Source organism: Somniosus microcephalus, chromosome 1 (genome assembly GCF_052327205.1).
Source record: "Somniosus microcephalus isolate GS21.2 chromosome 1, FLI_Smic_1.0, whole genome shotgun sequence".
Classification (NCBI taxonomy): Eukaryota; Metazoa; Chordata; class Chondrichthyes; order Squaliformes; family Somniosidae; genus Somniosus; species Somniosus microcephalus.
The window spans coordinates 456,879,790-456,895,097 of NC_140987.1; the positions used below are offsets into that span (position 1 = coordinate 456,879,790).

Sequence of the window (15,308 nt, forward strand, 5' to 3'; positions counted from 1 at the left end):
ATTCGTGTCTCGTCGATGCTCATATTTCCGTCCTTGTGCTTTTTAATTCAGGACTGCCCTTTATATATAATCACAAATCTCCTTTTTATTGGACTGTCCTATGTGCAATCCTGCTTTTCAATGTTTCAATAAGATCACCTCTCATTCTTCGTTGGAGTTTAGAAGAATGGGAGGTGATCTTATTAAACATATAAGATTCTGAGCGGGCTCGACAGGGTAGATGCAGAGAGGATGTTTCCCCTCGTGGGGGAATCTAGAACTAGGGGGCATAGTCTCAGAATAAGGGGTCGCCCATTTAAGACGGAGATGAGGAGGAATTTCTTCTCTCAGAGGGTCGTGAATCTTTGGAATTCTCTACCCCGGAGAGCTGTGGAGGCGGAGTCATTGAATATATTCAAGGCGGAGATAGACAGACATTTGAACTACAGGGGAGTCAAGGGTTATGGGGAGCGGGCGGGAAAGTGGAGTTGAGGCCAAGATCAGCCATGATCTTATTGAATGGCGGAGCAGGCTCGAGGGGCCGAATGGCCGACTCCTGCTCCTACTTCTTATGTTGTTATGTTTTAAGGATCTGTACCCTTAGATGTCTCTGTTTATTATCTAACTGATTGGGTGTTGGCTGTGACACCTTTTCAGAAACCCATCGCCATGTTCAGGAGAGCCTGCTTCACACTATGGGGAAATCCACCCAGGAACGGTTTCTGTTTGCCTATTATCAGCCCGGAAATGACTTTGTAATTAGTGTCAGCTGTGGCTCAGTGGGTAGCAGTCTCGCCTCTGAGTCTGAAGGTTGTGGGTTCAAGTCCCGCTCCAGAGACTTGAGCACAAAAATCCAGGCTGACACTCCAGCGCAGTGCGGAGGGAGCGCTGCACTGTCAGAGGTGCCGTCTTTGGATGAGACTTTAAACCGAGGCCCCGTCTGCCCTCTCAGCTGGACGTAAAAGATCCCACGGCCACTATTTCGAAGAGGAGCAGGGGGGAGTTCTTCCCCGGTGTCCTGACCAATATTTATCCCTCAACCAACATCACTAAAAACAGATTATCTGGTTATCATCTTGTTGCTGTTTGTGGGAGCTTGCTGTGCACAATTTGGCTGCCGCGTTTCCTACATTACAACAGTGACTACACTTCAAAAGAAGTACTTCATTGGCTGTAAAGCGCTTTGGGATGTCCTGAGGTTGTGAAAGGCGCTATAGAAATGCAAGTCTTTCTTTTTAATTTTCACTCCCGGCGCTTAATTTATTCTTGTGACGAGCCTCATGCCCGCAGTTTTAGCAGAAGTGCTAAAATAAACTGGTTAATACCTACATTAAAATAGTAGACAGTGGAAGGTTATATGAATGGGTTAAGTGTGTGTTTGCTAATATTGGTAGCAGCAATCTCTAGCCAACTGTGTGTGTACTTACTTCCCAGTACAAATCACAATAACTTTGCATTTATACAGCGCTGTTAACAACACAAGGTGTAATCAGAGAAAATTTGACACCCGGCATAACAGGTTTAGATTTTGCAAGCAAAATGAACAGAGAAATTCTTTGCAGATGGAGTCACGATATACTGCGACACCCCAAAGAGAGGAAATCTTATCCCATTCTGTGATTCTTCAAACCATGCTTTCTCTCCACCTATGAAGATCAGAGAACTAGCAGGCAGGTTGTCCGCGGCCAAGGTTTAGGGTCTGGTGGGATTTAATGTCCCAGCTCACCAGCTTCCTGCTGCTTTCCTAGTCAGCACCAGCCCACCCTACACATTGGGGGAGTTGGCTTGCAGGCTATCTCTGAGTCAAGTGGAAAGAATCTCAGCCCCTAGCGACAGGACTACCTCTTTAGTAATCAGTCAAGCGAGCTGGCTAGACATCAGCACTGCCGTGGAATAGTTTGGACCTGCCCTGGGCTTAAGCATTGGATTGTCAAGTTGGCCACACAGGGTTGTCTTGGCTCTACTCCCCCATCCCCTGCCAGGATTGTCATCTTGGAGCCAACTCAATCCCAAAGAGACTCCACTTATAGTCACTCATTGGTCATGAGATGAACTGTTGAGCATGGTTTACAGCCTGGATGGGTCTGCAGTGGCCTCATTACAGCTCACTTCAAAATAGACAGGTTAGAGGTCTGATCTAGAGTATGTTTAATAGATATGAAATAAAAGCAGAAAATGTTGGAAACACTCAGCAGGTCAGGCAGCATCTGTGGATAGAGAAACAGAGTTAACATTTTGTGTTTCTTTACTTGTCCCATTACCATCCCCTTTTGCCATTTAATCTCTCCTGCCTTCCACCCTATCATAGACCTTCCCTTTTTGTTCTTTCCCTGCCCCATCTTTCCTGTCTCTGTACTTGCTTAATAACTGTTACATCTCTAGCTGATCTGATGAAGGGTCATCGACCTGAAACGTTAACTCTGTTTCTCTCTCCACAGATGCTGCCTGGCCTGCTGAGTGTTTCCAGCATTTTCTGTTGTTATTAATTCTTTTTATTCCTTGGCTTTAAAGCCTTTAACAGCTTTGATCCTCGCTATCTCTGTAGCCTTCTCCCGCCCGACAAAAAGTAAAACCAGGCCCTCCAGTGACAAACCACAGCATCTAATCCCAGCACCCATAACTTTCAAAAGGGAATTGGATATAAAAGAAAGACTTGCATTTCTATAGCGCCTTTCACGACCACCGGACGTCTCAAAGCGCTTTACAGCCAATGAAGTGTGGTCACTGTTGTAATGTAAGAAACACGGCAGCCAATTTGCACACAGCAAGCTCCCACAAACAGCAATGTGATAATGACCAGATAATCTGTTTCAGTGATGTTGATTGAGGAATAAATATTGGCCCCAGGACACCTCCCCTGCTCTTCTTCGAAATAGCGCCATGGGATGTTTTACATCCACCTGAGAGGGCAGACAGGGCCTCGATTTAACATCTCATCTGAAAGACGGCACCTCCGACAGTGCAGCACTCCCTCAGTACTACACTGGGAGAGTCAGCCTGGATTTTTGTGCTCAAGTCTCTGGAGTGGGACTTGAACCCACAACCTTCTGACTCAGAGGCGAGAGAGAAAGTGCTGCCCACTGAGCCACGGCTGACTCTATACTTGACAAGGAAAAATTTGCAGGGCTGTGGGGAAAGAGCAGGGGGGAAGTGGGACTAATTGGAGAGCTCTTTCAAAGAGCCGGCACAGGCACGATGGGCCGAGTGGACTCTTTCTGTGCTGTGATAAACCCACCATTGCCTGACGCAACACTCCTGCAATATACCAGGACAAGAAATCATTGTTGGTACAAAAAGATCACAAAATAAAAGTGGTTTGGTTACAACATAGCATGCCCTTGACGTTTCATGATTTTGATTTTGATTTCAGTGATGTTTGACATTTTGCACCCTGACCAGTGCACGACATATATAGCAGAATAAAAATACCGCTCCGATAATGACCAGCGTTTGCTTCCTCCATTTCTACGAGGAGGAAGTGAGCAGTGGTACGGAATAATATTCAGCTGATGAATAATGTGTTGCTCGGAGCAGATGGCATTCCAGAGCCTCCTGATTAGAAATTGTCTCTTTGAAAATGGGAGCGGAAAATAATTAACGCAAATTGCAAAGTTCAGCTTTCGACACGTGGTCGAGTTTCAAACCCCCGCAACTGATCCAGCACCGGGGACATCTACCCCACCCTCCTCTCACTGCCCCTGTCACTTCCAAGCTCAGCTTTTCTCCTCGCCAGCTTCTCGGGTTACGCCTTACACAGCCTCCGCCCCGTGCTGAGCTCTGCTGCCCATTTCATAGCTCACACCAAGTCCGGCAACTCCCCCTCACCCCTGCCCTCTGCCGGCCTCGGCGGACTCCCTCCCCCATACGCACGATTGCAAGATCCTGTTTGGGGGCTTGCTCCACCTGACCCCTGAAACCCGCTTCCCCCCTCACACCACCTTTCAGCTCACGCTGTCCGTGGGAGAGTTCGTCAAGGGAATACCAACCAAGTTTATGCAACCGCTTTGCCTGAATTTACTCCTAACATCCTTAATTAAGTAAAAACAGAAAATGCTGGAGAAACTCAGCAGGTCAGGCAGCATCTGTGGAGGGAAAAACAGAGTTAACGGGCAGGATTTTCATTGAGGAGTCGGGTAGGAGGCGGGACTACAACTTTCGGGGTTGTAGTCCCGCCTCCATCGAGTTCTAGCCAACCCATGTGATTTAGACTTCACTGACCTTGTTGAGCCCACCCAGCGGGCTCAGCAGGCCAATTAAGGGCCACCCGGCAACCGGTGACGTCACAGCTTGATATTTCATCTGTCAAGACCTTTTGACAGATGAAATATCAGCGTTTGACAGCTGTTTGAAGCTGTCAAACACTGACAGTCTGTACTACAAGTTAATTCCTTCCTCTCCGGATGAATTAGAGATCTCCCCAGAACACAAAGCTGAATGCTGCAATTTTTGACAGATCGCGGCCATTCTGCTTGCTGTGCCGGTGAGATGAGGGACTCCCAAGACCTGAAGGAAGGAAGGCTGTGAAGGTAAGTACATGTAAGTAAATCTTCTTTCAACACTTTACACACACCAAACAGACTTACCTCTTCACTCATGCACCCATCACTCACCTGAACACCGGACATCTCGACCCCTCCAAGCCCTTCATCCCAACGGTCCGCCTCCTCTAACTTGGCGTGGTTTGGAGCCGTCAGGAATCCCACACTTCAACCTTAAAAATAGGGATTAGGCTAAAAACTGCCTGTTAACTACCTGTTAACAGGCAGTTAATTGGCACTAATCCCCTTCCCGCCTCGGGGAGGCGGGTCCCAGTGCGGGGCGGGTACCCGCCTCCTTTGAAACTGGCATGGAGGCGGGTTGGGAGCGGGATGGGGTCGGGACCCCCAATTTCGGGATTTTAACCCCCCGCACGCCTCCAATCCCTCCTCCACGGCCCAATGAAAATCCTGCCCAAAGTTTCAGGTTGATGACCTTAAATTGTGTTTACCAGTTTTTGAATTCTTGAAAAAGTACTTGCAGGTACACAGTAGTTCACCATCAATGAATGACTTTTGGAGTGCAGTCACTGTTGTTATGTAGCCAAACAGGGCAGCCAATTTGTGCACAGCAAGGTCCCCCGGACAGAATGAATGAGCAGATCATCTCTTTTTGGTGGTGGTGTTTGAGGAAAGAATGTTGGCCCAGGACACTGGGGATAATGTAGCATTGTCAGTGGGACATTCTGCCTTTCCTGTTTTTAGTGCCAGCCCATTTAAAACAAATAATTGAACACTAGTGCCCCACCGTTTAATTTCAGGGATTAGCATGTGACATCCAATGAAATTCGCTTATTCACTATGGCTTAAATCTGGAAAAAAAACCTCAGCAAGTTAATCAAGCGTGACATCGCTTCCCTGTATCTATAATAGCTTAAATTGAACTTCTGCGAGCTCTCCATCCATTACATGCCTTACACACACTTTGAACATTTGATTTACTAATGTGGTTTTATCTGAGGTTATCTTAAATTTATTGTACTTTTACGCTGTTGCTTGGCAGGGTTTGCGGAGATTACTTCAGAGCACAGAACAAGCAGTAAACTGCTGCACATGTAAGATTATTCCATGCTCGTTTTGATGTCTCCAAGTCATCGCCCAACCGACTCAAGGGGCCGTATGGCCTACTCCTGCTCCTAATTCTTATGTTCTTATGTAAAACCTAAATCTGCCAAAGCAGTTCAGCGAGGCGCTTTCAGCTAATCAGAAAGAGCAACAAGAAAAACCACTGTCTGTGATGGCGTTGTTTTCGAAGTCATTGCCTGTTTGGCTGCCGTTTCTCGGCCACTGACGAACTGCAGCTTCCTAATTGCACGGAAGCACAGTCGACTGCAGAGGTACACAGACACCACGTGTGACAAATGCAGAGTTCAATCCCGGTGTGTACCAGAGTACACCAGCAAGGAGGTTCTGCTGAACCTTTATCAATCAAAGGTTAGGCCCCAGCCGGAGTAATGGCCCCGATATTTATGGGGAGGGAGCGTGGCAGTTTGGTGGCGGGGTGGGGCGGGGGCGTGGAATCCAGAAATCCCAGGGACACAGAGGTTCAGACCTCATTATCATTTTTTTAACTCTATTTCCCACCCAGCAGCTGGCCAGATTGACAGGCTTTCTGGATGGGAAAGCCTGCGGCAGAAAGGGGAGATCGTACTGGCAATTGGGAGGGAGGGAGAGAGAGAGATCGCGGGGCAGAAGGGGGAGGGGAGATCGGGATCGTGGGTTTGGGGGGATCGGCTGATCGCGGGGAGGGGTCCTCGGCAGCACGGGTTTGAGGGGTAGATCAGCGATTACGGCAGCAAGGAGGTGTCACGATCGGCAGGAGGTTTGTTTGCGAGGCCGGAGGTTGGTGGGGGGGGGGGGTCGTGCGCGCGGTGGGGAAGCATTCCTGCTCCTTCTGGCCCACAAGCAGTGCTGGGAAAGCCCTTAACCTGCCAGATCCGGCTGCTCCCGTCTCCATTTCGCTGCCGGGTTTCCAGAGCCCTGGGAAACCTGGCCGGCCGGCCGGCGTTAAAATTTAATCAGGCTCCCAACCGCATTTCTTCTTATCGTGTCTACACACTGTTCCCTTTGGGGAACTGTATGAAGTAGTGGAAGGATTTCTGTCCGTGTTAAACGCTCTTTCCGTGACCGTAACCATCTTCATACCAGCCATTAGGGTGGTTAGTCCTATGGTGGGAGGGTTTTACGGGCTCCCACAACCCATACGAGGCGGGGGGCCACCCACACCTACGGACGCAAGTATCCCGCTGGATGTCAACCCAGAATTTAGAGCCGGAGCTCCGACTCTATTTGCTGGGACTGTCTGGAGCGGGGTTCGAAACCCTACACCTTCTGGCCCAGCGGCGGGGATGCTTACCGCTGCGCCAAAGGCCCACTCCCCCAACCGCACTGTTGGAGCGTGAGTTAAATATTATAATGAGGTGTCCCGCCTCTCCAAGACAGGACACAGATGCACCACGCAAATCCCCTGCCATAAAATGGAAGCAAGTACTTACATGGCGGGCTGGAATATATGGAATATTCTCCCATGAAAGATTTAATTTTACATGTTTCCCAGTTATATTTTTAATAATTTGTTAAATCATTGTCACATTCGAATCCAGGTTTGAAATAAAATAGAGGTGCCAGTCTGTTCATCTTGCAGTACAAAGGAGTATCAGCACTTTGAGGATGAAAGTATTCTCAACCTTTATGTACCAGAAATAACAACAGAAAATGCTGGAAAAACTCAGCAGGCCAGGCAACATCCGTGGAGAGAAATTAGAGACAACGTTTCGAGTCGAAACCCTTTTTCAAAACTGGAAAGGAAATGAAATAGATCGAAGGCAGGGCTGCGATAGAACAAAAGAAGTAAAGACACATTAAGAGGTATTCAAAACCAGACGAGATGGTAATAGGACAGTGGAGACAAAAGACGGCTGAGATTAGGTGTGAAGTGTACTGGCAGGATGGGAGACAACTGCCATGTGGGAGAGAGAAAAAAAAGGAAAGGCGGGGGGGAAGGGAAGACTCAAAACAAAGGGGTGGAAAAAAATATAAGTAAAAATGTAATAGGGGCCGAGGTTATGAACTGAAATTGTTGAACTCGATATTGAGTCCGGAAGGCTGCAACATGCCTAATCAGAAGATGAGCAGCCTTCCGGACTCAATATCGAGTTCAACAATTTCAGATCATAACCTCGGCCCCTATTACATTTTTATTTATATATTTTTTTTCCACCCGTTTGTTTTGGGTTTTCCCTCCCCCCCTCTCTCTCCCACATGGCAGCTGTCTCCCATCCTGCCAGTACACTTCACACCTAATCTAAGCCGTCTTTGTCTCCACTGTCCTATTACCATCTCGTCTGGTTTTGAATACCTCTTAATGTCTCTTTACTTCTTTTGTTCTATCGCAGCCCTGCCTTCGATCTATTTCATTTCCTTTCCAGTTTAGAAAAAGGGTTTACCCAAAACGTCGACTCTAATTTCTCTCCACGGATGTTGCCTGGCCTGCTGAGTTTTTCCAGCATTTTCTGTTGTTATTTCGGATTTCCAGCATCTGCAGTATTTTGCTATCGTACTTTATGTACCAGATTTGGGCTTGTGGGCTCGGTATATAAAGAAAGAAAGCAATTGTTCTTTACAGTTGTATAGCAACTTTCATGTTATCCCAAAGCACTTTAGAGCCAATGAAGCACTTTTGAAGTGTAGTTGGTGTTATTTAATGAAAAGAGTAAATCATAACTGTTCTATATATTCACTTGTTGTGAATTAAATATCATGAGGCCAAATATGAATTATTAAGCTGCTTTCTTTACAAGCAATAATTTCTATCTTCTTGTTCCAACAGAATCACAAAGCTTCTTGCCACAATGCAGGTGTCTCAATCAATGTTACTTTCCTTTATTAGCCAAGGCGTAGAATATAAGAGCAGGGAGGTTATGCTTGAACTGCAGAAAACACTAGTTAGGCCACAACTAGAGTACTGCGTGCAGTTCTGGTCAACACATTACAGGAAGGATGTGATTGCACTAGAGAGGGTGCAGAGGAGATTTACGAGGATATTGCCTGGGCTGGGGGATTTTAGCGATGAGGAAAGATTGGAGAGGCTGGGGTTGTTTTCTTTGGAACAGAGGAGGCTGAGGGGAGACCTTATTGAGGTGTATAAAATTATGAGGGACCTAGATAGAGTGGATAGGAAGGACCTATTTCCCTTAACAGAAGGGTCAATAATGAGGGGGCATAGATTTAAAGTAATTAGTAGAAGGATTAGAGGGGAGTTGAGGAGAACTTTTTTCACCCAGAGGGTGGTGGGGGTCTGGAACTCACTGCCTGAAAGGGTGGTAGAGGCAGAAACTCTCATCACATTTAATAAGTACTTGGAGATGCGCTTGAAGTGCTGTAACCTACAGGGCTACGGACCAAGAGCTGGAAAGTGGGATTAGGCTGGAGAGCTCTTTTTCGGCCGGCTCAGACACGATGGCCCGAATGGCCTCCTTCTGTGCTGTAAATTTCTAAGATTTATGTCATGTAGGAAGAATCATAGAATCGTAGAATGGTTACCGCATGGAAGAAGGCCATTTGGCCCGTCGAGCCCGTGCCGACTCTGAGCTAATCCTACTCCCCCACCCTTTCCCCCTAGCCCTGCAAATTTATTTCCTTCAGGTACTTATCCAACTCCCTTTTGAAAGCTGTGATTGAATCTGCCTCCACCACCCTTTCAGGCAGTGAATTCCAGATCCTGACCACTCACTGCGTACAAAAGTTTTTTCTTATGTCGCCTTTGGTTCTTCTGCCAATCACCTTAAATCTGTGTCCTCTGATTCTCGACCCTTCCGCCAATGGGAACAGTTTCTCTTTACTCTGTCCAGACCCCTCATGATTTTGAACACCTCTATCAAATCTCCTCTCAACCTTCTCTGCTCCAAGGAGAACAACCCCAGCTTCTCCAGTCTATCCATGTAACTGAAGTCCCTCATCCCTGGAATCATTCTCGTAAATCTATTCTGCACCTTCTCTGAGGACTTCACATCCTTCCTAAAGTGCAGTGCCCAGAATTGGACACAATACTCCAGTTGGGACCGGACCATTGTTTTATACAGGTTCATCATAATTTACACACTTTTGTACTCTATACATGAAGCCCAGGACCCCGTAAGCCTTTTTAACTGCTTTCTCAACCTGCCCTGCCACCTTTAACGATTTGTGTACACATACCCCCAGGTCTCTCTGTTCATCCACCCCCTTTAGAATTGTACCCTTTAGTTTATATTGCCTCTCCTCGTTCTTTGAAACACAAATGAGAAAGGAAGTGCGATATTAAAAGCTGGATTCCTGGCGCATGTTTGCAGAGGTTTTGGTCTGTGAGAAATCTATTGAAATCTCCCTTTGTTGGAAGGCGTGAATTTCCAGTTAATGAACCTTCATATTTAAACTCCCTTCATGATTAAATCATTTAATTTAAACATGAGACAGGGTTGATAGTCCAACTGCAGCTCTAAGACTGAACTTCTGTAACCAGTAATGTAGTCATTACAGAAAACGTATTAAATTATTATCTCTGCTGCAGAGAAATTGGTGTGGTGCCTCTGGATGAAAGATATGTCCAGTAACACAGACACTGTACTACCATACCCCTTTGTAGATACCCAACTCATAAAGAGCACTTAATGGCTGTACTCATCTCATTGAAACTTATAAAATTCTAACAGGACTAGACAGACTAGATGCAGGAAGGATGTTCCCAATGGTCGGGGAGTCCAGAACCAGGGGTCACAGTCTAAGGGTAAGGGGTAAGCCATTTAGGACAAAGATGAGGAGGAATTTCTTCACCCAGAGAGTGGTGAATCTGTGGAATTCTCTACCACAGAAGGCAGTAGAGGCCAATTCATTAAATATATTCAAGAAGGAGTTGGACATATTTCTTAAGGCTAAAGGGATCAAGGGATATGGGGAGAAAGCAGGGACCGGGTGCTGAATTTGGATGATCAGCCGTGATCTCATTAAATGGCGGAGCAGGCTTGAGGGGCCGAATGGCCTACTCCTGCTCCTATCTTCTATGTTTCTATGTTTACTCTATTTTAGCCATACTTGCTTTTTGTAAAGCTATGTTATAGAAACATAGGAACAGAAGGAGGCCATTCAGCCCCTGGAGCCTGTTCCGCCATTCAATATCATGGCTGATCTGCGATCTAACTCCATATACCCACCTTTCCCCACATTTGGTTAACAAAAATCTATCGATCTCAGATTTGAAATTAACAATTGATCTTGCATCAATTGCCGTTTAGGGAAAAGAGTTCCAAACTTCTACCACCCTTTGTGTGTAGAAGTGTTTCCTAACTCCACTCCTGAAAGGCCTGGCTCTACGTTTTAGGCTCTGCCCCCTAGTCCTAGACTCCCCAACCAGCGGAAATAGTTTCTCTCTCTCTACCCTATCTGTTCCCCTTAATATCTCTTAGAGGGTTGTGAATCCTTGGAATTCTCTGCCCCAAAGGGCTGTGAATGCTGAGTCTTTGAGTAAATTCAAGACTGAGATCGATAGATTTTTGGACTCGAGGGGAATCGAGGGATATGGGGATCGGGCGGGTGAGTGGAGTTGAGGTCGAAGATCAGCCATGATCTTATTGAATGGCGGAGCAGGCTCGAGGGGCCGTGTGGCCGACTCCTGCTCCTAATTCTTATGTTCTTACCTTGAAAACTTCGATCAAATCACTCCTTAACCTTCTAAATTCCAGGGAATACTACCCTAGTTTATGTAATCTCTCCTCATAATTTAGCCCTTGGAGCCCGGGTATCATTCTGGTAAACCTACGCTGCACTCACTCCAAGGCCAATATATCCGTCCTAAGGTGTGGTGCCCAGAGCTGAACAATGTTGTCTGGGTATAAGCAGCAAGCAGTTGACGGTAATACAATTCCTCACAGATTGTTTGAGCTATGAGGAAAGATTGGATAGGCTGGAGTTGTTTTCTTTGGAACAGAGAAGGCTGAGGGGAGATTCAATTGAGGTGTATGAGGGGCCTCGATAGAGTGGGTAGGAAGGACCTATTTCCCTTAGCAGAGAGGTCAATAACCAGGGGGCAGAGATTTAAAGTAATTGGGAGAAGGATTAGAGGGGAGTTGAGGAGAACTTTTTCACCCAGAGGGTGGTGGGGGTCTGGAACTCACTGCCTGAAAGGGTGGTAGAGGTAGAAACCCTCATCATATTTAAAAAGTACTTGGATATGCACCTGAAGTGCCGTAACCTACAGGACTATGGACCAAGTGCTGGAAAGTGGGATTAGGCTGGATAACTCTTTGTCGGCCGGCACGGACAAGATGGGTCAAATGGCCTCCTTCTGTGCTGTAAATTTCTATGATTGTATACTGTTCTGGTCAGTCTGCCTTCCAATTCACTTTCTGGTTCTAATATCGATGTTTAGTTAACATGCAAACTCTTTAACTGGTCTGTGGCTGTACCCCACAGCCCTTTCACTTTGCAACGATCAATTTTCAAGTAAGTGTTTTTTGAAAATTATTCATTCATGGGATGTGGGCGTCGCTGGCAAGGCCAGCATTAATTGCCCATCCCTAGTTGCCCTTGAGAAGGTGGTGGTGAGCCACCTTCTTGAACCGCTGCAGTCCGTGTGGTGAAGGTACTCTCACAGTGCTGGTAGGGAGGGAGTTCCAGGATTTTGACCCAGTGACGATGAAGGATCGGCCAATATATTTCCAAGTCAGGATGGTGTGTGACTTGAAGGGGAACTTGCAGGTGGTGGTGTTCCCATGCGCCTGCTGCCCTTGTCCTTCTAGGTGGTAGAGGTCACGGGTTTGGGAGGTGCTGCCGAAGAAGCCTTGGCGAGTTGCTGCAGTGCATCTTGTAGATGGTACACACTGCAGCCACGGTGCGCCGGTGGTGGAGGGAGTGAATGGTTTGATTATGTGAGTGTGACTATATCAGACTGTTGCTTGACTACTCTGCGGGACAACTCTCCCAATTTTGGCGCAAGTCCCCAGATGTTGGAGAGGAGGACTTTGCAGGTTCGACTGGGCTGGGTGTGCTGTTGTCGTGTCCCTAGCCGGTGCCGAGTGGTCCGTCCGGTTTTATTCTTATTGTTTTTTGCAGTAGCTTGTTATAACTAAGTGCCTTGCTAGGCCATTTCAGAGGGCAGTTAAGAGTCAACCACATTGCTTTTGGTCTGGAGTCACATATAGGCCAGACCGGGTAAGAACGGCAGATTTCCTTCCCTAAGGAACTTAAGTGTTAAAGTAAGTGTTATAAATCTCATCATTCATCAAGAAACTACTCGTGAAATAACGCTGGACGGCCAGCTGGTGGCGCCGTCCAAGGAGTATAAATACTCGGGCGTCGGCCCCAGCTTTCCAGGGACATGTTGTAAGACAAGGAACTAGTGAAGTACAACTAGACCTCCATGTTTTGAAACAAGTTGATTAAAGCCTTGCTTTATGTTCAAACCAAGTGCGTAGTGAGTTTTATTACGTCAATTTAATTAACTTGTTTCAGAACATGGAGGTCTAGTTGTACTTCACTAGTTCCTGTCTTACAAAATGTCCCTGGGCAAGCTGGGGCCGACGCCCGAGTATTTATACTCCTTGGATGGCGCCACCAGCTGGCCGTCCAGCGTTATTTCACGAGTAGTTTCTTGATGAATGATGAGATTTAAAACAGTAAGGTTGACTGGTTCCTGGAAAATTTAAAGCAATCATACTTGTTGGAGTGATGGATAATGCCAGCGTGCGTTACCAATCCGATCTCCCGTAGATACTTCCTTGGAGTCAGTCGTGTCAGTCATTCCCGTAAGCAGATCAAAGTCAGTTGATTCTCGGTGCTCGATATCTGCTCAAATAAGCATAACCCAGGGGTGTAACAACAGGATTCCCTTGTGATCTGAGCCAGGCATTCAGCCTTTTCCACATATTCCCCCCGTCAACTGATGCTCTGTAATAAAAAGAGAAAATGCTGGAAACACTCAGCAGGTCAGGGCAGCATCTGCGGAAAGAGAAACAGAGTTAACGTTTTTTAAAGGACGATGACCTTTCGTCTGATACTCTCTGATTACCCTGTCCTCTGATACCCTTACTCAGTACCTCCGTATCACGGGCTTTAGGCAGATGAAAATTAATTACTTGCTGCCCAGCTGTAAACAGCTGAAAAGTTGGTGGTTGTTTTAAGGGTGAAATCTCGGTCTTATTCTGAGTGTAGTTTAGCGAAATGCATCATTATTGAACAATAATAATTGTGCTAAAACTGTAAATGGCTGTTTATATATTTGTCTGATTGGATTTCTTTTAATTTATTGCCAACAAGTAGGTTTGAAACATATTCGATCGCTGGGCCTGATAGGGTGTTAGAACTGAATGGCCACGAGGTCAATGCTGTGGTGATTGTACAGTGTCGGAGCAGTAACTATCCCTTCTCCACTACTGCTGTGTTCAGTGTCCTGTCCATTGACTACAAATAGACTCAGTAAATTCACTGATCCTGGACTCCCAGATCACAGGGACGCTGGATTGAAGAACCAGCACTAAAGTGCAGTAGGCTCCTCTGTGACCTGCGCTACCTTTGAATAATACTCATCACTGGCAATAGGAGTATCGGAACAGGAGGAGGCCATTCAGCCCCTCGAGCCTGTTCCACCATGCAATTACATCATGGCTGATCTGTACCTCAACTCCACCTACCCTCCTTTGCTCCATACCCCCTGATAACTGTACCCAACAAAAATCTATCGATCTCAGTCTTGAAAATTTCAATTGCCCCAAAGCATCTACAGCCTTTCAGAGGAGAGAGTTCCCGATTTCCACCACCCTTTGTGTGAAGAAGTGCTTCCTGACATCACCCCTGAGCGGCCTGGCTCTAATTTTAAGGTGATGCCCCCTTGTTCTGGACTCCCCCCACCAGAGGAAATAGTTTCTCTCTGTCTACCCTCTCCAATCCTTTTATTATTTGTTAATATCTTGATTAGATCAGCCCTCAACCTTCTAAACTCAAGGGAATACAAGTCAAGTCTGTGCAACCTGTCCTCATAACTTAACCCTTTAAGCCCCCATGTCATTCTGGTGAATCTGCGCTGCTCCCCCCCTCCAAGGCCAGTGTATCCTTCCTGAGGTGCGGGGCCCAGAACTGAACACAGTCACTCCAGCTGGGGTCTAACCAGAGCTCTGTACAACTGAAGTGTCACTTCCTCTCCAGTGAATACCAACCCCTTTGAGATAAAGGGAGCGCAGGATCTGTGATGTTCCATCGTGTTTTTTATTAAAGAAAACTTCTCTCTTGGGGGGGAAAACTTTGGATTGTACGAGGGTGGGAATCGCTGCCAGAGTCCCTGAGATCCTGGGCTTCCCAAACGTGGAATTTAATCGATAATGCAGTCTAAAGAATGTCAAAAGAAATGGTTTATTATTTTTTTTTGCTACTGCAATCGGTGTAAATGTTTTAACAAGACTTCAGGGGAGATGGGGGTGACCTTGGGGTGAATACCTTCTAATGTTAGTTCATTTTGTTGTGTGAAAACCACAGTTCTGGATGACGCTGCCTCTGACACACAGGATTACTATGTGTTGCACCGAGACTCTATCCAATCCGCGGATGTTAAGAAAAAAGAGTCCCCATTTCGTGCTAAGTGTCACGAAATCTTCTGCTGCCCTCTGAAGCAAGTGCACCACAAAGAAAACACAGACCTGGAAGGTTTGTCCGCTAAAGAATCCAATGTCTTGTCTGTCCTTGTACGTGTCCCTCTGGCGTGCTGTGTTCTGGGGTGAGGTGGGTGGGCTGGGAGCCTGTGCAAAGGTTGCAGACTTTGCGTTTGACGGG

At 46.6% G+C, this 15,308-nt stretch overlaps 1 protein-coding gene across 5 annotated transcripts in view; it reads left to right on the plus strand.

The window, feature by feature from the left end:
- Positions 1–15,308, plus strand: part of fgf13a (fibroblast growth factor 13a) — an 863,578-nt gene that overhangs the window by 359,639 nt on the left and 488,631 nt on the right. For 3 of the 5 annotated variants that reach the window (XM_086002251.1, XM_086002240.1, XM_086002245.1), the window contains exon 3: positions 15,015–15,182. The exons of 1 other annotated variant lie outside the window; for it this stretch is intronic. In XM_086002251.1, coding sequence (XP_085858377.1) covers positions 15,015–15,182 — 168 coding nt within the window. Of the gene's footprint in view, positions 1–15,014; positions 15,183–15,308 lie in introns of those variants that run through there. One more of the 5 variants, XM_086002234.1, reaches the window with a different exon arrangement.